Source organism: Misgurnus anguillicaudatus, chromosome 12, assembly GCF_027580225.2.
Source record: "Misgurnus anguillicaudatus chromosome 12, ASM2758022v2, whole genome shotgun sequence".
NCBI classification, from domain to species: Eukaryota; Metazoa; Chordata; class Actinopteri; order Cypriniformes; family Cobitidae; genus Misgurnus; species Misgurnus anguillicaudatus.
The window spans coordinates 21,310,746-21,337,785 of record NC_073348.2 but is presented as its reverse complement, the minus strand read 5'-3'; the positions used below and the strand labels follow the sequence as shown (position 1 = coordinate 21,337,785).

The 27,040-nt window shown below is 38.0% G+C and overlaps 2 protein-coding genes across 2 annotated transcripts; one reads left to right on the top strand and one right to left on the bottom strand.

Moving 5' to 3' along the window:
* Window positions 1-571: 571 nt before the first annotated feature.
* Window positions 572-11,849, top strand: stard7 (StAR related lipid transfer domain containing 7). Its single transcript, XM_073874113.1, has 9 exons — window positions 572-717; window positions 1,077-1,620; window positions 1,715-1,875; window positions 2,107-2,156; window positions 4,746-4,858; window positions 6,569-6,649; window positions 6,736-6,835; window positions 6,920-7,004; window positions 8,815-11,849. Exons 2-9 carry the CDS (start codon window positions 1,160-1,162, stop codon window positions 8,979-8,981), a joined length of 1,218 nt encoding a protein of 405 aa, XP_073730214.1. The 5' UTR covers window positions 572-717; window positions 1,077-1,159; the 3' UTR covers window positions 8,982-11,849.
* Window positions 11,850-20,952: 9,103 nt separating this feature from the next.
* On the bottom strand, window positions 20,953-27,040 carry drg1 (developmentally regulated GTP binding protein 1). The gene is made up of 9 exons (XM_055208809.2): window positions 26,840-27,040; window positions 26,532-26,655; window positions 25,944-26,119; window positions 25,506-25,575; window positions 25,243-25,412; window positions 22,711-22,841; window positions 22,454-22,621; window positions 21,903-22,025; window positions 20,953-21,303 (listed from the first exon to the last, which is right to left on the bottom strand). Exons 1-9 carry the CDS (start codon window positions 26,876-26,878, stop codon window positions 21,204-21,206), a joined length of 1,101 nt encoding a protein of 366 aa, XP_055064784.1. The 5' UTR covers window positions 26,879-27,040; the 3' UTR covers window positions 20,953-21,203.

The following is a 27,040-nucleotide window of genomic DNA, read 5'->3' as shown; positions in this document are numbered from 1 at the left end:
GGCTACATAATAGTATACTTTGATATATTCAAAAACACCACATCTTGGAATTTTCCTAGTCAAGTTTACTATATTAGTATGTATACTACAGTATTTTTCATGTAAGTGCCAGTGCAAGTTTTGCCTAAAATTCAAAGAGATTTTATTTGTTTGATTTTTTTGGTCAGTTTAAAATTCATTTTAATTCATTCATATATAATTGTATTTTATTTGTGTTATTAGCTTAAGTTTTTATTACTTTATTTTATTCTAAGGTGTGGAAAACATATAATGATAAGGTCTAATAGAGTATGTATAAACTTGTTTTAATATTCATATTTGAAAATTGTAATGTTAACTTTACAACATGAACCAGACACGCAGACACGTGCTAAACCTCTTTAACCTTAAAAGTTGTAGAGGACCTTTACCACGGGTTGACTTAAGGCGAGACATGTGAACTTGCTGGTTGATCCAAGGTGGAGACCAAAGAAGACAGACAGCAATATCAGCCAATTACATCGACAGACAGGTACCCTACGTAAGGGAGCACCAATAGAAACCCACATTGTTTAAAATGGGCGTGGCCAACAAGTTTGTTTGCTGCGCAGCTCACACACTCCGCTCAAGAGGCGTGAGGATATGTGGCTAACGCATATCAATAAAAGTAAAATTAATTAAACGACAGCAATATTAAATCATATTTATCTGTTACCAAATATCGACTGTGGGACACCGGTGAGGATATTCAGTTTTTCGATTTATTTATTTTGATATATTCACAGTGACAGAGTTTGCGTTGCTCATAAGCTAGGCACTCTAACGTTAACGTTAGTTGATCCGTTTAACTGTCGCTAATGTCAAACTGTCTGTTTATCTAGTAAGAATAACAATAGCTTCTTATAATATTAACGTTGCATGAATTCGTTTTCTCTCGTGCGTTTTGTCTGTACATTAAAACATACAGAACTGTCATTAGCTGTATTGCAAAATAACCACTCGTGCATGTTTGACATTGGGTTGCACTTGTTATCCGAACACCAGTGGCACATGGAAACAAATTTATATAACAAAGCATTATTTTTTTGCTAATTTAGAAGGCTTTATTTGCAAACGTCACTTGGAAGCAGCAAATCAAATCTATTGCATAGTGCGCAATACGTGATCGTAGCAAACAAAGATGTTCCCCTCCCTCCATCATCGTCCTATGTGCACCATAGGAACCAGAGCTGTTCGACTTCAAACTTTAAGTACTTTTAAACACAGCGGTGAGATTGGAAAAACAAGTAGCAGATCGTTGACTTTCTCGTGGCTTGGACAGCGCGTGGGCCTGCTGCTGTCATGGCTCCAGAAAGCAGGAAGGGGAACCAACACACTGGCATCCGAGAAGAAGAAGAAGGAAAAACTATTGTCTATATTTGCAAACCACTGTAGTTTTGTGACAGGCCAGAGGTTGAGAAGGGCTTTTCAGATAGGAGAGCTTTACTCAAACCTTTACTCGGAGAGAAGCAGGTGGACGCTCGTGGGCAGCATATGGCGGCGCCTGCAGAGCAAACACGCGCCCGCTGGAAAGCTCATAGCAGCACTCGCCGGAGTCTTCATGTGGGAGGATGAGAAGATACGAGATGATGAGCTTAGAAGGTCTGTACCCCGACTAATATTTGCGAAAAATATAATGATGACATGTGATCTGAGCATGTTTTTGTAAAAGTCCCCCTATGTACCTGTGCTGTAGGTGTGCATTGGAGCTGCATGCACTGGAATCTGTGAAAGGTCAAAGTGGAAACCCAAAGTCTGCTGTAGTTGTAGATCCCGGCTGGGAGGTGGTTATGGATAAGACAAACTTTAGAGTATGGAGGAGACCTATCCAGGGAAGCCATCTCTTTGAATACAGAGGCAAGTATTGAATACTTAAGTTTAATCCTCCTGTGAAATACATGGTACTGTAAGAGTGTAAGAATGTATAAAAACGTAAGAATATAAAAAATAAATTTTGGCCGCCAAAAGCAGGTTTACATATATGGTGGCTGACAAATTGATTTTGTGTATCTTTAATTGATCATTTAAATGGCTGCTATAATGCGATTAAAATAACAATGCACTTCTTAACTGATGCTCTCTTTACAGTGTTTGGTTCTTATACAGATGTCACTCCTCGGCAATTCTTCAATGTTCAGGTACTTACTTTGTTTCAGCAAGACAAAGTACGCTTTACATGGGTGGTTGGTGATTGTGTGCTGAAGATTTCCGTAGCACATGACTTAAAGGAAAACGGCACCATTTTTTAGTGTTTTGCTATGTTCTTGCCTGAGCTTAGACGAATTAATACATACCTATTTTTTTTTAATGCTTGCACTTTTGGTCGTTGTGTAGCGCGTTGTGAATGTGTTGGCATTTAGCCTAGCCTCATTCATTCCTATGGCTCCAAACAGAGATGAATTTAGAAGCCACCAAACACTTTCATGTTTTTCCATATTTAAAGACTGTTACATGAATAGTTACACGAGTAAGTATGGGGGCACAAAATAAACCTTTTTTTTTTTGGAGCCATAGGAATGAGTGGGGCTGGGCTAAATGCTGACACGTTCACGGAGCCCTGTACAAAGATTAAAAGTGCACGCATTGAGAAAATATAAGTATGTATTAAAGTGCCCATATTATGAAAAACTCACTTTTTCTGGGTTTTGGGGTGTTCTTTTGTGTCTCTGGTGCTTTCACACGCATACAAACTTGGGAATCCATTCATGCAGTTTTCAGTGAGGTAAAGGTTTCTGAATGTCCTCTGCCTTGAGTCTCAGATTTTGCGGTTTCAAACTCAGCTCCGTTGTGACGTCACACGCCTTGTCCATTTGAATCCCCCCACCACCCCACTACCCAGGTCTTCAACCACAGGTAGCTACAGAGCAGTCACTTCGCTGATATCCTCCATACTGTTGTCATGGTTGATATCCTACATATTGTTATCGTGTCTCATGGAAATAAAATAAAAATAAAAGTTTTTTGTTTACATGCATACACGTTTGTTCTTATTATTATTTATCCTTGCGTTAGCATATAAAATGCAGTTTCAACACCAGGAAATAAAACGTCACATAAAGATCGTTGTATTCGTTATCTAATTGGCTATACGTTCTGTCTATCAATATTTTCCATGAAGTCATTGGAGGAATGAGCAAGTCAAATGACGTCACGATTTTTTGACAGCGCTGTTTGGATATTATGTATTATACTCCCGCCTACTTGTAAAAACAACGTTTTAACGTGTGTTTATGTGTTTAGCGGAACCTAAAGTGTAATCTCATATACAGGGTTACGACGTAAATAGTACTCGGTTTGTATATTCTATTCTATTACAAGATGTTCATGCGAAATCTGATGTAAATTACAGACTATACATCTGTGTTTCATGGATTATACGGATTTGCGGACCAATATGGTCATTGGGTGTATTCTCGTCGACGTTATCGTGGGTTCTGCACACATCTGAAACAGACTGGATTCGATTTGCAACCGTTATATCAACATAAAGGTAAGAAGTTACGTTTATATTTTGCATGTTGTCATCTGGACTTATGTCACAAAGTATAACATTTATGATGCTAGAGCATCTGTATCTCAAAACAGAGACCATATACTGATGCTAAACCCGTAGACCTTTTAAACGATGTATAGTAATGTTAATATTATTAATGTTTGTAGACAGTAGGCTATAAAGATATTTTTAGCAGCGTTAAAAAAACTGACGTCATCCCGCCCACGAATTGGTGCGCGTCGAGTGAACTTGTGTGTGTGTTTTAGCAGGCATTTGCTATTGAGAACGAGGTGGCTATCCGATATGTTAGTTAGTTTGCAGTGTGGTTTCTCCTGCAAAGCCATTGACCAGCTAACGTTACCGTACCTTTCAAAAGTTATAAGAAATATTTAACTGCTTTATTTTACAATTCTACATGAACTAACTGACTAAGAAATAGTGTTTTGCCAAACTTACCAAGACGGGGCCTTTCCGACGAGCCCACCCCTGAGTCTCTATCACTTTCCCAAGATATGGCGGACTTCCCACTAGCTTCTAGCAATTAGCATAGTGTCCACAAGCAGTATACATCCCCCGCCAGTTCTAAATTTTTGTAATTTGTGGAAATGGTGTGTTTGAAAATGTTTTATAAACGTGAATATGTTGGCGTTGTCCAGGGCAAAACGAGTGTATTGTTGAAACTGCTACATCACATCACAATTTACACTCAAAGCCAATTATTATGTGTAATCAGTTTCTTCTCCTGGAGTATACTTATTAGTGATATTTTTGCTTGCGCTCACACAATAACATTGTGCATGCGTACATGACGTTAGTAGTGGGGCATGGCCAAAGGAGCAGCAGCTCATAAATATGTAATGACCACCTCAAAGCGGCACAATCTGAAATGCACTGAAACAGAGGCTACTAGAGATTGGTAAGAATTTTTCCTACAAGCTATTTCGAGTCAACAACTTCTGAAACATGTTTTATGAAACTCCTACACCTATTTAACTTGTGAAAGAGCAGGCATAATATGGGCACTTTAATTCATCTAAGTTGAGGTAAGAACATAGTAAAATATTAATAAAAAACGATGGTGTTTTCCTTTAAGACATCATAGGATGTTTTTAGACTTATTGTCAATACAGATATAACAAGATGTAATGTATATATGTGGCTTGTATCACACTGTTGTGGCATAAAAGTTATATTTAGACTTTTAAGACCTCTCAAATATTTCCCTTTGCTCCAGTTGGATACAGAGTATAGGAAGAAATGGGACGCACTGGTAATTAAACTGGAAGTGGTGGACAGGGATGTCAACACAGGCACTGAGGTTGTTCATTGGGCAACGCATTTTCCGTAAGTTGTTGAATCACGTTCCTGTGATGCATGTTGTTACTACAAGGAAATATCTGTGTGATCTAGTACTAGTTGGCATGACATTTAAAAGCCGTTCTTAAATATTAAGTACCTTATGGGTGGGTTGCACCAACAAGGATTAGGCCTAAATCTGGTTTAAATCAAAGCTTATTTAATAATTCCGTTGCACCAAACTTTAAACCTGTTTAAAAATAAACAGGTTTAAATTTAAACTGTCATTTTGATCCAGGTTTAAATCTTACAGTAAATCTAGATTATCTTTAATCCTGTTGCTCCATTACTTTAAACTCCGTTTTAAATCTCAGTGAGGGATTAACTTTAAACTTGCATATGAGGAGGTTTAAATATGTTTTTTTTACAATTAAATGTCTGGCTAAATTATTAGAAACACATACCGCGAGCGTGGTGGCGCTATTTAAAGATGCGTTTATTATAACATCTCAACAAAGTGAGTTTGGCGGCTCAAAAAGATTATTAACAGCACCGGTGACAGCTACCGATGCTCGTATGTGCTTCTCCTCTGTCACGCGCGCTCCAGTCAGACGAAGGACAGTGAATGTATGGACACACGGTGGCGCTTCATGACAAATGCGTCGACACATCTTGTTCATTATAGCACAATATCTGAGCTTTGCGATATTTCCTGTCACAATATTTCCTGGTCTGTTAATTGTTTTTAAAAGATTGTCAAATGTTTTTATTTGAATCAGACCTTTAGATTAGCCTACCAGTGTATGTAGGTGATTTATAATACAACAATTACATTACCTTTGCTTGCATAAACTGTTTATTTCCTTTTTGAATGACAACGTCAACATTGTTGCTGTTTTATTAGACCGGAAAATTCAACATGGCGGACAAAATAAATCGCAGATGAAGGATTTAATACAGTTTAAAGATTTAATCTAAGATTTGTTAATCTGTGTTTAAATTTAAGTGGTGCAACACAACTCGAATTAAAATTAAACTGGGATCAACAAACCCTAGATTAGCTCTAAACTCTGCTTAATTTAATCCTTGTTGGTGCAACCCACCCTAAGGGTAGTATTACTTATTTCATATATTTAAAGAGTGTTTAGTTTTATCAGATTTATGAAATATAAATCAGCTTTACCAATTCTTTCCGATTAAGTCCGAGCTCCTGAAGGCGGACATTTCCTGGATAAACAAACTATATCCATTGTTTCCATAATGCTGGGTTCATTGGGAAGCTGAACAAGCCCAAATTTCCCTCACAAGCAACAACAACAACTTCTTAGGTGACGTTGATTTCGTGTCAACTCTTGGCTGGTGTTTTTGTGCACTATCCTGGTCAAAGTGCCCATATAAGGACTTCCACTGTACTTCCTGCACTGCAATTGCCCATAAAAGAAATAAAGCAAGATTGTTACGTATGAATCTTTCATGTTTGACAAAACCTTCCGATATTTGTACAAATCCTGGCGAATTACATTTGGCAAAAAAATAGTAATACATCCAACTGCTTTTTTGACACTTTGCCTATGTTTACCTTGAGGAAACCATCTTTAAACAGTGTTAATAAATCTGTATGCATGAAATAGCTATAACCCACACCCCCGCCCCTTTTTTAATAACAACTCTGGGTCCGCAGAGTTTAAGGGTTAACATTGGCAAAACAATTAGTTTTGGGTGTCCTGACGTGTCAATTTTGATAACCTTTCCCTTGCAGTATCCCATGTACTCCAGAGATTACGTCTATGTGCGTCGCTATCATGTCGATATGGATAACAGCTTGATGATTCTGGTATCCAGGTTAGTCTTGTTGTCAAGACTTTATTTTGTTTAGTGTTAAAACATTGATGTGTCTTATTGCAATATTGGCCTGTGTCTGTGCTCAGAGCTGTCAAACACCCTAGCGTCCCTGAGACCCAGGAATTCGTCCGGGTTCATTCTTACCAGTCTAAAATGGTCATCCGTCCACACAGGTCATTTGATGAGGTAAGACTATGAAATGGTTTATGTGTCTATGTCTGGGTTTGGTCTCAGTATTCAGCGGTTATGATAGTGATCATGTCCCAACAGAATGGCTTTGACTACCTGCTGACTTACAGCGACGACCCTCAAACAGTCTTTCCCCGCTACTGCGTCAGCTGGATGGTATCGAGCGGTGAGACGCCTTTCTTTTATTCAATATTGAGGGTTACTCTGTATTAAAAAAAGTCCAAGATTTGTATACATTTTTTTATACAATTGCAGAACAATTTTGTGCACAATTGTGACCCAGTCTGTGAAAACCTGAAAAAGTCTCTTTTTTTACATAATAACATCGTAAATACTTTAAAGAACATTCTCTGAAAATATAACTTTGATATTTTTAAATTGACTGAGTAAGGTCATATCAAATATTGAGATAAATGTAAAATCAATGAGTAAAAATGCTCCAAAACTCATAATTTGATCATGACATTTCAGCCTAGATTTCATAGTTAATCAGATATGAAATAAAGCATATTTGGCGTGCTGTCTGAGGGGATTACATAACCATGTTCCTCCTGAACTTGGTTTAAAGTGACACCATGTAATTTTTCAACCTTCATAATAAATTTTCAAGACCCTTGTGGTAGTACATCGACATTAAATAGGTTGAATGACATGTCTACCATAGCCTGACGGGGTCTGTATCACTTTTACTCGTATTTTAAAACTTAGGGTTTCTGGTAGTAACCACAGCACCAAAAAAAACTACAAAATTCGACTGCTTTACGGCATACGTCACTTCCTCCACACAATTTGTTTTTAACGTGAATTTTGCTGGAGGCTACTTAAGGAATGTAGAGAGCAACTTATAGCGTGTGACTCCGTGGCACAGTTTTAGTGTCACGGACCTATAACACGGGCGACCCGGGTTCGATTCCCCTTTAAGGCAATTTTTTTATATAAACTCACGATCTTGATTCATACATAAATGCGATCTTCTTTATAAATGACGGCGATTATCTTGCTTATAGTTCGCTGTATTCAGATGCTGTGTTCACGTATTTACCTTTCTTTTACTGTGTCTATGGTATTTACATTACAATCCAGGATGCTACAGCAGTCAAACTTGCTCACAGTGTAAAACCAAACCCTACTCATTCACCAATCAGATCCGAGCGTTTCTCTCTTCTCTCTTCCTCATTTGCTGCGTTCTGCTGTCACTCGCGTGACGTATTACAAAGCGGCAGACTTTAGGTCTGCTTGGATCACATCGGTTTACTTGGATTTGGAGCGACAATTTCCACACAAAAGAGAGAAAAAACGAGCGCCATTGCAGAAAATCCTGGTGGCGAGGGAGAGAGAGACGATGCAACAATATTTGTTTGGAAAAAGGCAAGGAAATACGTCTGGTCGTTTCTCAAGTTGAAGGCTGCAGCCTCCGGAGGTTAAATATGGAGGCTGAATACGTCAACAAGCCTGGTTTATTAAGGTAAACTGAGCATTAAATTCGCAAGTCATAAGCATACTGCAACAATGTACGATTAACTAAGTACAATAGTCAACTTCATAATTGTTAATATTGTGAAATAAGAGTGTCTTGATGACGTATGCAGCTTAGAAATACGACATTCGGAGGCTGCAACCTTCAGATTGAGAAATGGCTTCTGCCACGACGAGTTCCTCATCAGAAAGTTGTAACATGACTGCGTTTCTCCTTGTTGTCTCAAAATGTTGATCGTTTAGCGTTTTAAATGTTTAGTTTTTAGTTTAGTTTTAAGGTTGGCCAGTTCCTTTCCTTTGCGACAGTGCTGCGGCGCTTGTGGCCTCTAGGGGCGCTAGGCGTGAAAAATACATGTCTAGCACCCCCTAGTGGCCAAAAAGTTTCATGGTGTGCCTTTAATAAACTATATTTGTAGTTGACCTTGTGTTTGGTCTACGTGTAGACACCTGTTTGCTTCGATTATGCTGGAAATATAAATAAATTTCTCTCCGTCTCACAGGCATGCCTGACTTCCTTGAGAAGCTTCACGTTGCCGCTCTCCGAGCCAAAAACATGGACGTAGGTGTCCGCGACTACGTCAGCTTCGTCAAACCCACCCAGATCACCCAGGAACGGCTAGGAGCCGACAACAATCACAACTCTGGTCCAAACCAGATCTATGCCTGAACAAGAGACACTGGATAATGTGACCCACAACAATGGGTTCAGTAATAGAAGGCACGGATATTCAAAACATCTACTTCCAAATGTTTTTGTTTGCCAGTCTTGCAATACTGAGCAACATCCGTTTTTTGTGCTATAGTTTACTTCCGCTTTCTGTAGGGTGCATCTGCGCTACCATCAATTACAAAGCTTGCCAAAGCTGCGTTTTTATCCATTTTACGCTTTATCATTGGAATCAAGTGTGGTGTTGAAGTAAGAAAGAACCATAGTGTGCATCACTAAGTTCAAGTACAGGAAGTTGTGATGCAAAAGCTACTTTTCTTTTTTGTGGTTGTTCTCTCCAGCTAATAATGCAATCGTCAGCAAGCAGACTAAGTAACTGTTTATGTGCGTAAGAACATTCACTGCCAGTACAACCAAAACAGCATTCACAAGGCCACCAATAACCTCTACTGGAAACAAAAGAGAGGCGTGTCTTATGCCAACCGCAAGATCCTCACGAGCAGTCTTTGCTTACTTCTGCACCATAAAGAGCTGTTTGAAGTGTTTTCTATTCTGATTTCAGCAAAGGTTTGCTATACATTCACTTTACACAGAGAAAGTGGAATTGATGATTAAAGCAATACTCCAGCCAAATATCTAAATATCCGAGGGTCGGTACATCATGAGGTAATTTTGATATTTTACTGGGGTTTTGCTTTAAGTTGGCGCATAATCTTACTTCAGGACAAAGATTTTGTGCAAGTAAGAGTTTTGTCTTTTCAGTGTCTGTTATACACGTATGCCTAAAAAAAGTAAACTAGATACTTTGTTGAAGAGAATTGGTACAGTCTTTATTAAAAAATAATATCAATATTCTGGTTAACACAAATTAATTGGCTTATTTAGTCAGAAGTCATTTCACTTTGACTTTATTTTGATTCGATTAGATACTTTTTATGTCGGTATATATTATGACCTTTATTTTACACTGAACAGTACAGTTATAGTTACAGTTGCACTTAACATTTGCATGAGAAACCAGGATATGGAAATCAAGGTTACGTAAATCATCAGAGGAAATACAAAAGTACACCGAGAATTGATTTTTCCTCTGTTGTCTTACGTTGTCCGCAGAGGAGAATTTAAAATGAAGACAGCTTGTAGGCTATTCAGTCCCAAGGTCAGATTTTACTTTGAGGATTTGTGCAAATACGCTCCTATAACATTCGAATGTCCTCAGTTAGCACTTGATAACAAAGTCTTGAAGACCAGAAAAGTGTTTGTGATGTTACAAGAGGGGTTTATTAATAAAAGTAGTAATTAAATTATGAGTTGCACTTAATAACGAAAGTTTCAAAAGATAAGCAGTAAAAGATTTTCCATTGTTAGGAACTATAAACAAGTGTGATTTCAATATACTTAACCCATGTGACTGACTATCTTTATTAAAAGCATAGATGATGAACGTGTGTTTCTTGTTGCGTCACGTGAAAGCATATGTTTTTTATTTTGTAAAGATTAGTTCAAGTTATAGTGTTTGTTTGCTCCTATTCCATTGGGCTTTTTTATGACACTGGGCTAAACATTTTTGTTGCAATTTGTGTGTCTAGATTACAATAGGATGTTTACATCAGCAAAAGTCATCAGATAAAGCAGCGAAAATGCTTTTGTATTGAAGGCAAAGTTGTTTTGTATTTCCTTGATTTTGGCCAGTCATCTTATGCAGCGTTTTCCAACCCTGTTCCTGGGTTTTGGCTAGAAGGGATACAGCAAACGACTAAAGATGTTGGGTTTAGGTTTGAGGGTAGGATTAGGATGAAAACAGTGGTTCTGGCTAGATGGGATACAGCTACGGCCTAAATCCTGTGGAATGTTGGGTTTAGGGTTAGATTTGGGGTACACTCTCAGAAAAAGGTACAAAAATTGTACCCTTTGTCATTGGGACGATACCTTTTAAAAAGGTCTTAATATGTACTATTTATATGTACCTCTAAGGTACCAGCATAAACTTAGTGATAACTTTTGGATCTTCATGTACTTTTTATGAGAGTGTGTATTAGGATAAAAACGGCGCTCATCTGGCGAAATTGCAGTGTTTGTTGTATCCATTCTAGCCACAACACTGTTCCTGGAGGCACATCAACACCATACATCTCTTCCTATTCAAACACACTCGATTCCACTCATCAGCTTATTCGACTCCAAGATGGGAAATGAGATGTGGGAGACACTTAAAATGTGCACTGTTGGTGTGCCTGCAGGAACAGGGTTGGGAAATGCTCACCAGTGTACCTGACAAATTTCACTTTTTTTGCTCTGAATGTTTAAATGTTTTTTTATTAAGGATGATCCCGTAATAGCTGTGTCATATTTATCACCGAAAAGTAAAGTGTTTCAATGGGAACGTTTTCATTTTGCATTATGCTGAAGAACCGGCACTGCAGTCCTTTTCCATAGCAAAAAACAACAGTATTAGTTTATAAGCAGATGGATCCTGAAAATGATTGTTGAGCATGTTCAATGCGTTCTGCTTGACTGTTTCGTTTAAACATTGACTGTTTCGTTTAAACATTGTCTATGGCATTACTATAACACTCAAGTGCATTTCCTTGATGTTGGAAAACTCATGTTTTATACTCATGAAATCGTAAAACGTATGATTTAAAAGTTAAATCATCTAATGGCATAAAAAAACTAAGCTGCGGCTACACATTAGATTGCTTTTTCACTTTTTATATGAAGCTCTTGAATTGTTCTCACGTATTGAGTGAATTAATGCTGAAATCATTTATGAATGAGTGAGTAGATAAAGTTGAGCATGAGGTTTTTTGCTATATTGTGATCAATGTAATACATTAATTGGTGACAATAAAAGCCTAAAATAATTAATTTCTGAGTCCTGTGTCATCGTATTCACACCTGATCGAAGCTGGGTTTTTTTTTTTGTATTTGATGGTGACAGCTTGTCCTAGTGATGTAGTACTCGAGACCAGTCTCTGCTTTCTCGGACTTGTTCCTTTAAAGACTCAGTCTCGGACCACAGTGGGAGGAGAAGGACTGGTAATTTCAGACAGAGTCCTCGAGACCAACGCATTTTAACAACAACAATAATAATAAAATGAAATGTTGACGCGCATTAATTGAAAATGACATCCCATGGTGCAATGCAAAGATACTGCCATCAGAGCCGTTTATTTAAATAGGCAGAAGATGATGCATGTGGTAGGGATTATTTTAATGATAGTAAAAGCATAGTCCATATTAAGACGTTAAGACTGCACCTTTAATTCCCAATCAATTCCCAATCTAGCTTAGTCTCTAGGCCTAACTGTTAATTATTAACTGGGGTGATTTTAAAGGAACAGTATGTAGGATTGTGGCTAAAACTGGTACTGCAATCACACAACTGGTGGCCAATACACAAAATGACAACATAAACATGAGTTGAGGGCTGCAACTCCACTTTTTAAATGACAATATCCTGACCAGACCACTGTTGTCAGTGATATAAGTATTTGAAATGAAAATTATTTCTTAATGTCTAGTGACATATCAGGGCCATTTTATGATTAATTGATATAAATTTCTTACATACTGTTCCTTTAAATCATGAATATGAAAACTGACATGTTTTTATGGTCTTGGTCTCGACTCCTAAAGGACTCGGTCTTGACTCAGACTTGCTTCCTTAGACTCAGTCTTGACTCGGACTCGACTGTATTTTAAAACCAACGGACTCGGTCTCGACCCTTCAAAGACTTGGTCTTGACTTGTACTCGGCATAGGCGGTCTCATCCCCATCACTAGCTCGTCCCACACTTTGTAGAGGTGAGCACTATGCACTAATAGTTTGTCAGAATAGTTCAAAATCCTGATTAAATGTTGAGATTATGGGTAACACTTTATTTAGACATTTTACTAATTATAAGTAACTTTGCAACTACTTATCAACTACCAATCTTTAGAGAATTAGTAAACTGTCTGCTTAATATCTACTAACACTTTATTGCGATGATATCTCGACAGACATTCAACTGTCTTTAAGTATCTTTGCAGGTGCATGTCAACTTATTCCACTAACCCAAACCTCTTCCCTAACCCTTACAGTCTACTAGTGTTGTAGTCAAGACCACCTAAACCAACACCAAGTCATGACCAAGACAGGCAGAGACAGAGACAAGACCAAGACTTTAAAGGGTCGAGAGCAAGACAGGCCAAGACCAAGTCAAGACCAGACCAGTGCAAGTCACTGCATTAAAACACTTATGATAAAATGTGGATAAAAAGGCACTTCTTGTATGTGTGTGTGTGCGTGTGCGTGCGTTGCGTGCGTGTATGCCATCAGAGAAGTTGATAAAATAATCAGAGGCATTGCAGATATGTGGGAATTTATCTTTGTCTATAAGCAAATAAAAGTGACCAAATAGGTCGATTCCAGGACGAGACCAAGACCTTTAAAAAGTGGTCTTGAGACCGGTCTCGAGAACTACAACACTAGGACTTGGTCTCAACCCTTCAAAGACTCGGCCTTGACTTGGAATCGGCATAGGCTGTCTCGTCCCCATCACTATCTCTTCCCACACTTTGTGAGCACTATGCACTAATAGTTTGTCAGAATAGGTCAAAATCCCGATTAAATGTTGAGATTATTTTTAGGATGGTAAAAACATGAATTTATGGAAAGTCATATGCAGCAATATTAACTAGATGAGGTTAAAGTTTGTGAACAAACTTTATGTTGGCTTGAGAAAGCCTAGTCTGAGAGTTGAGAGCTGGAGCTGCAGTTGGGGCAGTTAAGTTAGTTGGGGCAGATGGGTTAGTTGGGGCAGATGGGTTAGTTGGGGCAGAATGGGGCATTTGGGGCAGAATGGGGCATTTGTGGCAGATGGGGGATTTAGGGTAGTTGGGGCATTTGGGGTAGAATTGGATAATTGGGGGCAGATGGGGCACTTGGGGCAGATGGGGCATTTAGAGCAGTTGGGGCATTTAGAGCAGTTGGGGCAGAATGGGGCATATGAGGCATTTGGGGCATTTGAGGCATTTAGGGCAATTTGGGCAGAATGGGGCATTTAGGGCAGATGGGGCATTTAGGGCAGATGGGGCATTTAGGGCAGAATGGGGCAGATGAGGCAGTTGGGGCATTTGAGGCATTTAGGGCAGTTTGGGCAGAATAGGGCAGATGGGGCATTTAGGGCAGTTGGGGCATTTAGGGCAGTTGGGGCATTTAGGGCATTTGGGGCAGAATGGGGCAGATGAGGCAGTTGGGGCATTTGAGGCATTTAGGGCAGTTGGGGCATTTAGGGCAGAATGGGGCAGATGGGGCATTTAGGGCAGATGGGGCATTTAGGGCAGTTGGGGCAGAATGGGGCAGTTGAGGCAGAATTGGGTAGTTGGGGCAGACGGGGCATTTGGGGCAGATGGGGCATTTAGGGCAGTTGGGGCAGAATTGGGTGTTTGGGGCAGATGGGGCATTTAGGGTAGTTGGGGCATTTGGGGCAGAATTGGGTAGTTGGGGCATTTGGGGCAGATGGGGCATTTAGGGCAGATGAGGCATTTGGAGCAGAATTGGCCAGTTGGCGCAAATGGGGCAAAATGGGGCGGTTGGGTTATTTGAGGCATTTGCAGCAGAATGGGGCGGTTGGGTTATTTGAGGCATTTGCAGCAGAATGGGGCAGATGGGGCATTTAGGGCAGTTGGGACATTTATGTGTGTGTTTGTGTGAGTATGATTGGGTGTGTAATATTGTGTTTGTGTGTGTAATTTTGTGGTTGTGTGTCTGTGTGTGTGTGTGGTTGTGTGTGGTTGTGTGTGTGTGTGTGTGTTTGTGTGTGTGCGTGTGTGTGTGTGTGTGTGTGTGTGTGTGTGTGTGTGTGTGTGTGTGTGTGTGTGTGTGTGTGAGTCTGTGTTTTTGTGGACGTATGTTATATATAATTTTGTGTTTGTGTGTGTAATTGTGTGTCTGTGTGTAGTTGTGTGTGGTTTTGTGTCTGTGTGTGATTGTGTTTGTGTGTGTTTTTGTGTGTGTGTGTGTGTGTGTGTGTGTGTGTGTGTGTGTGTGTGTGCATGTCTGTGTTTTTGTGACAGTATGTTATATATAATTTTGGGTTTGTGTGTGTAATTGTGTGTCTGTGTGTAGTTGTGTGTCTGTGTGTGGTTGTGTGTCTGTGTGTGATTGTGTGTGTGTGTGTGTGTGTGTGTGTGTGTGTGTGTGTGTGTGTGTGTGTGTGTGTGTATGTGTGCATGTGTGCATGTCTGTGTTTTTGTGACAGTATGTTATATATAATTTTGTGTTTGTGTGTGTAATTGTGTGTCTGTGTGTAGTTGTGTGTGGTTGTGTGTCTGTGTGGTTGTGTGTCTGTGTGTGTGTGTGTGTGTGTGTGTGTGTGTGTGTGTGTGTGTGTGTGTGTGTGTGTGTGTAGTTGTGTTTGTCTGTGCTATTAAGTGAATTTTGTGAGACAGAGATAGACTGAGAGAGGTTGAGAGATGATGTAATGTATTTGTATGAATGAGAGTTGACAGTTAGAATTTGAAAATAAACACTCAGCCTAAACATTCTATGAATGTAAGTCTCTGGGACTTTTTTGGGACGTTTGATCGGACGGTTTAGGAGAACCGTAAGTCCGATCCCTTAGAAAAGATATAGCACACCTCCTCAGATCAGACTGAAGGTCTGTGCAAAGTTTGGTGGCTGTAGCTTGAAAGCTCTAGGAGGAGTTAGAGTTAGAAATTTTTAGGTCAGAAGAAAAAGAATAATAATAATAAGTTTAAGTGCAACAACAGTATGTTGGCTTTCTCAAGCCAACATAATAAGTACAAAGTAATATTGGCTTTATTTTAATTCATGGTGCATTTTCATTGGCTGAGAACTTCCACTGATGGACTGAATTTCTAAAACAGATTTGATCAGCCACATAATGGTTGCTATGCTCCTGAATGATCCATGAATCAGCAACCATCTGCTGAGGTATTCAATTGCTTCATAAAGTGCTATAAACACCTATAAAATGTAGGCCGGTGCCTTGGAGAGATTATGAATTTATTAAAACAATAGCCATACACGTGGTGCAGAATCAAAATGGTGTTCATTACTCTTGACCTGTACTGTACTGCTCAACTTAAGTGAACTGAATCAGATGTTTAATATATGGAGACATCTAAAACATTTTTGGGAGGGGGGTTGAGGACTGGAGTTGAGAACCACTGCTGTTGACTGTTGCAACCAATATTAACATTTGTATTAAAAAAAAATTTTTTTCCTTGGGTTCAAACTCATGACCTTTTGCGCTGGGTGTTTACCACTGAGCTACATGAGAACACATATGATCGATCATGGTGATGCAGAGTGGTTTATTTTTCTAGTGGGTTTGAATGAAAGTGGCACTCTGCGGTAAACTCCGCCCATGACCTCTCCGACTGCATCTGAGATTACATTTACTCAAGACTTTCTGTCTTGTAACCATGATATTTATGTTTCAGCTGTCAAAATATGTCTGCCGTAGATGATTTATCTTAATTCATTTCATAGGTTGAAACAGGGACCTTATTTTTAAGCCATACTTTTGAGAATGTAACTGGGACGGGGTATCACAATGTTAAGGGAAGGTCAAGAACAAATATTACACATGTAAGAATCTACTGTTGAAAATCCCACTAATCTGAATATAAAGTCCCCCTCAATGATTATGTCCCTTCATACTTTTTTTATATAGATGATAAGATTGCCAAGATTTGACCTTTGTTGAAGATGGCAACAGTATGAAAACCATTTCCACTATTTCAACACAAATTTTCCAAGCGACAGGGATCATGTTAGCCGCCTAATTTCTTTAACAAAGCAAACAACACAAGGGTCTTGGTCTTTTATTCGTTAAATTGCTTCGGGACAACAGAGATACACTGCGACAGGCTGCTGCATGAGGTTTGGTTGTTTGGATCCAAAATACATCAAAAAGAAACTGAAAGATAAATAGGAAACTGCAACAGAAGAAAATGCACACAAGTCACCAAAGTGCTTGGCACAACCATGGACAGAAAGGGAACTGCATGGTTAGATCAAGCACAATGGTGTCCTGGGCAGAGAATCAGGTCAGAGAAAAAAATCTGAATCATGAAGATAAAATCATGCAGATATAAATATGTAGTCTGGAAACAGGTCAAGGCTCCAGGTCTTCTTGAGGTAGAAGTCATATCAACAGGTAAAGTCGATTCAAAAAGACTATCAAATAATTGGTGTCCACTTCTACAATCTTTCGACGCTGTAAGTATTCGCTTCAGAATCGTATTCAGGTTCTCCAAAATGGGAAATTGGAAAAAATCGGCATCACAGAGGTCTTTGCAGGTGACGCCCCAAGAGCGTCTGTGTCTCACACAGTTGGGGGATGAGGTGTTTGTGATAGACTGCGACTAAAGATGTCTGGAAAATTAAAAAAAGAGAAGAGATTAGTCATAGGTCGCCTTCTTGCTGCAGAGATACGTGGGCACCGCCCTTTCTGCGCAAAACTGTGTCAAACCCCACCCCTTTCGAAAATCGATCGTACGCCACCCTACTATACGTATATGATAACCAATCGACAAGGCTCCAAAATTTCAGTTAAATAACGAAATAAAAGTTCAATGTAGTTCAGAGTGTGGTAATACATGAGTGGTTCTGGTAATCAAATAAGTTTATCTTTACATTTTCAGAAAATCTATACAAATAGAGTTTGTTTGAGGAATGGTTGTCTTGTTAAGGCGCATCTATAGGTCTTCATTTCCCAAAGGTTTGCCCAAATAGACTGAAAGGACTCGAGACGGCTGACTGACGGTATTATCTAAATTTTGGAGCTTTTTGGATTGTTACATTTTCACACTAATTCTAATAGAGAAAACACTAATTCTATTAAAAACTATTGTGGTTTCCAAACATCTCCAATAAACCTGCCTCAGAATCTGCCCATCCATCTGGGAGGTAATCTTGTTACCCTCGTACTTGCCATGTCCCATGGGACATTTTAGCAGGAATGGGAAAAATGGGTGCGCTAATTAACTCTAAAGGTCAAACAACTGAACTACTTAGCATGATGAAATGGAAGGGAACAAACATTGAGGATGATGGTTTAAGACGTTAGGATGGAGAATGGATGGCACCAGACAGACAAAGATGGGATGTGAGGTTAAAGAGGATTTGGATAGAAAAATGGACTGGCACATCTACTCCTAAGTTCTACTATTGTTTCGAGGAACGTTTGACATTTCACAGAACCTCCTACAAGACTTGCGTAACAAATTAAGGTCTTACCAGTTGGTTGTTGCGCATTTTGGACTGCATCGTGCTCCGTATTAAAAATCCTGCTATTTTAAAAACTGTCTCACCAAAAAAACTAAAAATGAGCAAAGAAATTTCTAGATTTTAATGAAGCTGTTTCAACAAATAATCAAAAGCATGAAGAAAAGAAGAAAAGTTAGATATTCAACAGTTGAGCGCATTTGGTGTTCTCACCTCAATGTCTTGCTGAGAACCATCCAACAGGTCACCACAAGGATGGGTGCCCTCAAAGACAATCTTCGCCTGATGCCTCTTGCTCTCGCCCCGTTGGCGACTAAGACCGCTTGAGGACGAAAAGGAGTTGCTGCTCGGAGCTGGTCGTCTGAACTGGACTTGTTAGTCGGACTGAAGGCAAACTGTCCAGGATGTCTCTCCTCCAACACCCCCATACTCCGCCCCTCCCTCCGCCTCGCGAGGGGGGGTCATACAATATCACCCAGGATAGGTGGGTTACTGACGAGAAGTTGGGTGGTGTGGGCCAGGATACTTGTCATTGGGAAGGGGTTGAGGGCCTAGTTCCGCAATTCATAAATATTAATACAGAGTCCTCCCTTTTGGGAGGGGGGCTAAATTCTTTAATTTTGTTAGAGGGGGAAGCGCTTTATTCACTTAATGGCTTTTATTAGTGCTCGGACTTCAACTCTTTCATTAGCTAAAGTGCTGCTATAATTTACAGGGAAAAGTGCAGCAGGGGATGATGGGTGGGGGAAGGGCGGAGCTTGTTGGGCGACTACAGCTACTCTGCCATTGGCATATGTCCCTATACCGTCTGAAAAAATGCGCTCCGAGCAGCGGCTGAATTTGCCTCCATTTCATCCCAATGAACCCAATAACCCCAACATCTATATTACATTTTACTTTTATGCTGAGGCCACACTTTCCATTCCCATTGGTGATCTTTAAATTATGCTTTACTTTTAAAAAAGTTAATCATCTTAAACTATCTCCAATTTTTTGTTTTCTAAACAGGGCCACTGGTTTGAGGTTTTGCGATCAGTTTTATAAATGTGAGACATTAGATCTGGATAACCTTGAAAGAAGAATGGCAAGAAAATGTCCAATGCGTCTGCTGTTCGGAGGGTTGTGGAAAGGTTTATCTGTAAGCACGGCTTACTTATCAAATTTATTTAGGGAAGACTTAGCTTCACCACTGTCAATTAACTAAGAATTTGCACTGTGAAATAACGCGGATATCTTGTAAATATTTTCTGTCACAAGAAGAGCTTTATTGTAAGGTTTCCGCACCTTTTGATCAATAAATTTCCATTTAATTTTCTGATTACTTAAAAATGTTTAAAAAAAATCTATCAATTACATTCTCTTACAGTAATTTCTACACACAATATTTATATTAGGGCACAAAAATGTATAACACTTTAAAATAAGATGGTTTGTTGTACATAATGGTTTTTACTACTAAAAATACTATTATTTAATAACCAATATTTGTGCAGCATATTTATTTATATATTATTTATTTATTTATATATTTTTAATGTTAGAACACTCAAACGTTTGCATTAATTTATTATGAATAAATATTGAATGGTAGTAAATGTATGAATGCACATTAACCAAGCTTAATTCATTCTAGTTAAATTAATGTTTATTATACAAGACTTTAATTTATATACTAATTGTAATATATATAGATAATAAATATAAATAAATTGTAATAAGGGAGATTCAGTATATCAAGCTCTGGAAAAGATATTAATACAAAATTATTTTCATTTTTTTATTACGGTACTTTTTTTTGTATGCATTTGGATAAAATTATTATTTTTGTTTCATTCTGTAAATTAATTACATCTCTCAAATTCCAATAAAATAATGTTTATTTGCATAAAATGAGAACCGATTGGAATGAAAATTGACAAATTGGTCAAAATAACTAAAGATTTCTCAAATACTGCAAAGAAAATGAATTTACACTCATTTTTAAACCACAATACATACGTTTTGCATGCATTTGAGTTTATAAATTGATTTGATGTAATAACTCTAAAATTGTATCACAGCTTTGTGTGCATGCTCTCTGTCTCTCACATTGCTGTTGGGTTACTTATTTCTACTACTTTTTTGCAAATTAAACATTTTGACATTCAAACAGTGTTTCTTAATTTCTTCCAGAGCTATATGTGCATATTTATTGTATTTCACCATTTATATTAATATATATTTATTTAAATTGTAATTTACATAACCATATTCAATTATATAACACACACATTTACTACCAACATATTTTTATTCATTTCAAACCTAATTTCCAGATTTTTTTTACCATTGCAAACCCAGAATACTACGAAATAAAAAAATTAAGCACTGCCAAATTAATTTCAGTGCAAAACCAAGACGCAAGAAAAAAGGCTTTTTGGCTGATTAACCTTCGAGTGAGCTTGCACCCGTCACGCATAATGTCAAATGTCCCTAGTGAGTGGGGCAGTTTAAGGGCATCAGTGGCTTTGAATGGGTGTGTATTATTCCTCATCCATTTCATCCTCTAAGTGGCCTGGTTATCCCAGTGATTGATTATCAGAGAGGGGGAGGGTGTTATATGCAGTCACCAGACTACTCGAGTAACCATACGGACCCTAGACATCTCAATAATTCCTTGTCAACCACTAAACATGCCGAAAATTCAGCAGTACGACTTCTATCAGCTCAAATGAACGGCGTCATATATCAGTCTCACATATTGACGTTTATTGATTTTCATTCCAGAGTTTTATTTAACACTTTCATAACAACATCTGCATTCAAATATCTGATGGTAATCCAAAATGAGTCAGATTAACAATGTGTCCATTTATACGTCCGTGTCTTAAAATGAAAGCTGAAAAACAGGAAAGGTGCCGTGGGAACCTTCGGGGCATTTGGAAATGTCTTATAACTTCTTCCTTGATGTGTAATGATCATGCAAAACACCAGTCTTTTTATTTCTTCACTAGCTGAATCACATCCTCGTCTTCCATCACGTGATCTTTGCCGACTTTCTGCGGGTTGTGCTTTACAGACGACCCCCACACCAACGCACTGCGGAGAGAGGAAATCGATGACGTTAGGAATGTTTTAACACAGCAGGTTTAAGCGTCTAACACACACGGTTTTGAAACGTAATGCATTTATAAATTAAAATTTGATTTTTAAATCAAAAGGATCCCCTTGTATTATTTCATTTTTTATTCACTGCTTGTGATTTAGCTCCCACTTTTTTCTGTGTGTATTCAATTACTATGTAAATTAAGATTTGGATCGAATTTTGAAAAATAAACAAAAGCTGCTACTTAAAAAAATTATATAATAAAAACAACTATTGAATTCCAAAAAAAGAAACAAATACAACATACAGCTTATGTTCTCACATCTTGCAAATGGCAAACTTTAGAAACAAGATATTATCAATAAATGTAACACGCTGTACTAACCTTGAACAAAATAAAGATAACTTGTGCCGTAGTGACATCAGAGAAACTTACTCCCGAGAATTTAAATCAGATACCTTGTGCATAATTCTTAATCACTGAATCCCAATACAAAATAATGACGTACATAATCATACTTGCTTTGTTACACTAAATCCGAATGAGGCATTGCAATGTTATCAGTGGATCGGGTAGGAAGTCATCACTTACTATTTGAACTCTTTGATTAGATTTTTATGGATCTTTAAGCAGAAGTCCTCAACAGCTGTCTTTCCATCTGGCAGTACTACAGGTGATGTGTAATCAGGAAGCTGTCCTTTTGGTTTCGTGTAGCTGTGAAATATGAATCAATATTACAATACATTCGACTGTGGGCTGTCGATATTTGTTAACGTCAATAGCACTGGACGTTAGATTGGATTCTCATTACTATAATGTACTGGATTTCGTTATTACAGTAAATTAGTACATTGATTTTTAGGTAGCTTAATAAAATGCAACCATATACAACCATAATGAATAACCCATTGTAAATACATGGAATAGCTTAACTGTTATGAAAGCATCTGTGTTCCTAATAAAGAGGTTGGGAGCACCAAAATTTGATTTCATACATGGCCTTACTCAGTCAATATTAAAGATATCAAAGTTATATTTTCACAAAACGGTTTTTACACTATGTAACATGATATTATGTATAAAACATAATTCTTTAAACAGCATTGTGATCCACTGCTTTAACATTAAAGTGTTTAACTCACATGCGCACTAGATGCAGGTAGTCCCAGATCCTCTCGAGCAGATCGTCGAAGTTCCAGCGGTGATGTGCTGAGATTGGCACGCAGTGAGGGATTTTGTAGATAACGTCCAGCTCCTCGATGGAAATCTGGTCGATTTTGTTTAAGACGTAAATGCAGGGGATGTAAACCCTGGGGGAAAAAATAAAAAACTGGATTCAATCCAAAAACTTCCATGTTTGAATGATTTAAGGTGATGGTTAAATTCAATACAGTCCTACCGGTTTCCCTCCACCACGTCAATGAGATCGTCTGCGGTGCAGTCGCCTCGCAGAGTTATATCAGCATTGTGAATCTTGTACTCGGAGAGGATGCTCTTCACCGTCTCCAAGTCCAGTTCACTTTGGGCGCACTAGGAAAGAGAAGCGTGATGGAAATGGTTATTGCAACCGTTTTGCATTAGGACAGACAATTTGAAATTAAAGGAAAAATCTTCATGCTGTCTATTTCCTGACAACAAATAGGAATGAATGGTGCCATCTGGTGTACATTACATTACAGAAACTTAAAATCATATACGTTTCACACACACAACTTAAAATTACTTAATAGTATGGCGTATAAGTGACTCTTTTTTTCATGACTGCATGCTGTTTTTATCATTTAAGGGGCTTATACTGGTATTGTATGGAAAAGAGCTGCTTGGTGATTCAACAAACTGGGGTTTGCAAACCCCTTGTGGTTTATGGGGGAATTGCAAGGGGTTCTTCAGTTGTCTAAAAGTAATTCATTCATTACAAAAAATTTAAAAAGAAAAAAAGAAATAATTCAGGTATTACTTACAATCTAATCTGCATGTCACGTGACAATTACACAACATCACAATATATCAGAAAATTGAGAACTTGTGCTAAATGGACAGATACGTTACATAAAACTACGAGTTGAAGGTCCAGTAATAGGTAATAACTATGTATTTATGTAAAATACTACTGATATAAACTTTTAAACGGATGAAAATAAATTAAAAATGTTTGAAGTAACAAAGAAATTGAAATGAAAACCTTTTATTTCTTTTGCAAATAACAAATGCCACAATATTCCAAATGACTTCATAATTTTTATAAGAATATGGGCCCTCATAATCTTTAAACAAAAATGCTAATCACCTCCCCTTTCTCGAAACAATCTCTCTTTATTTCTGGTCACGGGGATTGGCAAGAGGGCGGGGTCGGGGAAAGATCCAGCGATTAGCAACATGACCCAACTTCCATCGATCCTATCAATTCTTGATGGACAAATTCAAGAGCCACCCTACCTTTTTTCTAATTTCAGACGCGTCATATACGTCACAACGGGGAAAATAAGACAATCGCTACTTCTGTTTCATTGAAATTAAGGTTAAAATTTCAGGGGGCTTTAAGTAAATATTTTAGGTCAAGGGGGTTCGGCTGACAAAAAAAGTTTGAAAACCCCTGTCTTGTGTAATTAAAATGTTACTTTTGCTCTTGTGAAGAGTTATTCCAAAGGTCATGGTGAAGGATGCCCCACTAGGATTATTTTGAATTGAAGGAGACGCAGGCATGTTATCCAAGCATTAATGGCAAGGAAAGCCCCTTAACTCTTCCCCCAGCATTTTTTTAAAAGGTTGCCAGCGTCAGCATTTTTTACGATTTTCACAAAAGTTTAATGCCTTCCAGAAAATCTTTTTCTTTAAATATATAAACATACAATATATCAAATGAAAAAACAGACCCTCTGCTTAAAAAAAAACGGTTTCATCTTTCACTCATACAGCGGAAATAGGGATTGCTGGAAAAAACATGTCATTGGCAGGAAAGCGTTTTCTCTTAATTGATGAATTAACGTGTCAATAGCAGGGAAAGAGCTAAACTTGTTAGTCGACACAAGGTGTTTTTTGGAACTTATAGTGCACAAATTCACATCTTTTAATGATGATCTTCTTGACATTAAGTGACCTTTAACCATTGGAGTTTTTCTATATATTTCTTTTTTATATATATTTCTTTTCCCACGCAAAGGTTGTGATCTATAAAAAAAACTTGACGGGAGAATGGGCTTGAAGAGTTGGATCTGAGGATGATTCATGTACACACACTTGAAGATGATCTGCAATTTATAAAGGGACATTGTTTAATTTTATAAGTCTTAATATTTTTTAGCGAATGCCATTTTTGGCTTTTGTGCGTACGTAGACTTTTAGTAAGGATTCTAAACAGTTTTATAAATGAGATCCCAGCAATTTTCCACAAGCAACCACTGTTTAGAGCAGCTAAGAAGAAATGGAAACGTGCTAGCTGTATGTCTGCTGTTTGGCAGTATTTTTTAGACTAGTAAAATGCCGACATGTCTCATATGCCATGCTGCAATTTCGATGAGTGGCATAAGTATTAGTAACTTTAAAACAAGTAACTTAATATAGCATTTGAAGACGCGTCACCCCAAAGAACACAATGGTTAAGTCTCTCATTTATCTTATTTTACTACATTGTGGCAACACATTTTTTTGTGCCTTTGTATTTAAAAACTGAAATGCTTTTTTTTAACAAAATTTTTTTTGAACTTTAAGGTTTTAAAGAGATTATTTTGTTATATTATTCATATATAATATTTTTTATATTCATTATTTGTTGATCTGTTTTTTATAAAATTATAATTATATGAAATTGTCATTATTTGTTTAATTTGCACTACTTAAAGGGTGTAATGCAACTAGTTTTGAACAATATGCAGGCAATTGAGATTATTTCTTTTTTAGTGAACTGGCCCTTTAAATGCACACGATTTCTTACAGTGGCAGTAAAGTTGATTCCACCCTTGTCTTTCTTTTTGAAGCCGATATTTGGTGGTTTCTTGTTGAGGCGGATGCCAAAACCTTCCAGCTCATGCTCAATAAGTTTCTTGTGCCCAAGAGGCTTCAAAACGTCCAAGACAATCAGGATGAGATTACAAGTGCGGGCAACTGTTGGCAAGATGAGAGGAACACTGAGATCAGAGAAAAGATGTGACTGGAATAAAACGTGTGCAGGTGATGAGACTGCATGACTCAAATTACCAGCAATAACTTGACGTCCTCGGCCTTTGCCATCTTTGGCTCCCTCAATGATACCTGGGAGATCCAGAAGCTAAAAAAAAACAAGAGCTCTTACAATTATGAAATTTTACTGCTGACTGCTATAAAATTGCAATCATTTGATAGTTAGTACATTATTGAAGCACAGAGTTTTAGATTTATTAGTCTGACAACTACAAAGCTCCACTCGATCAACAGGAAACTGAAATACACCTTTATGAAAAACTCAAGGTATATAATAAATATGCATTTACAGTTGGAATCGATTCATATTACGCTTTTATCTAAAGCGACTTTAAAAGTGAATTCAATCTATACATCACTTCTATCACTATGCGGTTTCGAAATTATGGCCCATGACACAATGCTCTACCAACTGAGCTACAAGACGACTTGTGGTGCAAATGCAAGAACCTGTACCTGGATTTTGGCTCCTTTATATCGGATGACACCGGGTACAGTTGTCAGTGTGGTGAATTCATAGGCGGCTACCTCAGAATAAACCCCAGCCAAGTTACTCAGAAGAGTTGACTTGCCGACTGAAGGGAAACCAACAAAACCTATTCGGGCATCACCAGTTTTTGCCACATCAAAACCTGTATAAAAAATAGCAGCGATAAATGACGATCCATCACTTGCCAACACCCTGCAATTCATTACATATAGATATACATTTGAAAGGTACGGTATTATTAGCAATAGAGATGAACTGAAATGATTTTATTGGCCCGTTTTGACATTTGTCAACAACAAACCAATCAAACAAAAAACAATGCAGCTTTTTTAGTCCCTGTTACTTTCCAAGCAATTGAAAGTGTCAAGATCAGTTGAAATTTTGCTTAGTATACAAAAACTGAATCTCACAGTGTCCAAGTCAACTAAGTACCTATATAATTTGTTTAGTCGATTTTATAGCATAATAGAGTTACCCAGTGTGCCCTATTGCTATTTTATATTTTGCTTAAGTGACCCAAGATGTGATGCACGTGATGTTATCAATTTACAAACCCTCTCCAGCGCCTCCTCCACTGCCTCCTTTAGGAGTGATGAGCTCTCTCTTCAGTTTAGCTAATCTTGCCTTCAACAGACCCAGATGATGAGCTGTGGCCTTGTTCTTTTGAGTACGAGCCATCTGCAACACGTAAAAAAACAGCACATTTGCAATGACGTATCAATACGACGAAAATAAACATGTACGATTTAACTTTTTTTATTGTTAAATTAATGTTAAGTATATCAGTTTAACAGGATTCACTATGGCGCTAATATGCTAATGGCCCTAAGTTACTCCATACAGTCTCTCTCTGACAACTCACCTCGTTCTCGATTTCTGCGATTTTGGCGAGTAAACTCATTTTGGCGTTGGTGGTTTCAAACTCGTATCTTTAAAATGAAAACAAAGTTGATAAAGTTTTATTTAGTTATTTAATCAGTTCTGAAGCTTGTCTGTTCGCCGTAGCACGCCGCTGTCATGCTTTCCCATTCACGCTGCGTTCTCGCGATGTTTTGATGTCATC

What these genes read in the sequence shown, in the direction of transcription:
- stard7 (XM_073874113.1), top strand. Translation starts at nt 1,160, where the DNA reads ATGTTCCCCTCCCTCCATCATCGTCCTATGTGCACCATAGGAACCAGA. An exon ending in CGAGATGATGAGCTTAGAAG is followed by an intron (nt 1,621 to 1,714) that starts GTCTGTACCCCG and finishes CCTGTGCTGTAG; the next exon opens with GTGTGCATTGGAGCTGCATG. An exon ending in CCATCTCTTTGAATACAGAG is followed by an intron (nt 1,876 to 2,106) that starts GCAAGTATTGAA and finishes CTCTCTTTACAG; the next exon opens with TGTTTGGTTCTTATACAGAT.
- drg1 (XM_055208809.2), bottom strand. Translation starts at nt 26,878, where the DNA reads ATGAGTTTACTCGCCAAAATCGCAGAAATCGAGAACGAG. An exon ending in GAATCAACTTTACTGCCACT is followed by an intron (nt 22,842 to 25,242) that starts GTAAGAAATCGT and finishes TCTCTTTCCTAG; the next exon opens with TGCGCCCAAAGTGAACTGGA. An exon ending in CTAATCAAAGAGTTCAAATA is followed by an intron (nt 21,304 to 21,902) that starts GTAAGTGATGAC and finishes CTCTCTCCGCAG; the next exon opens with TGCGTTGGTGTGGGGGTCGT.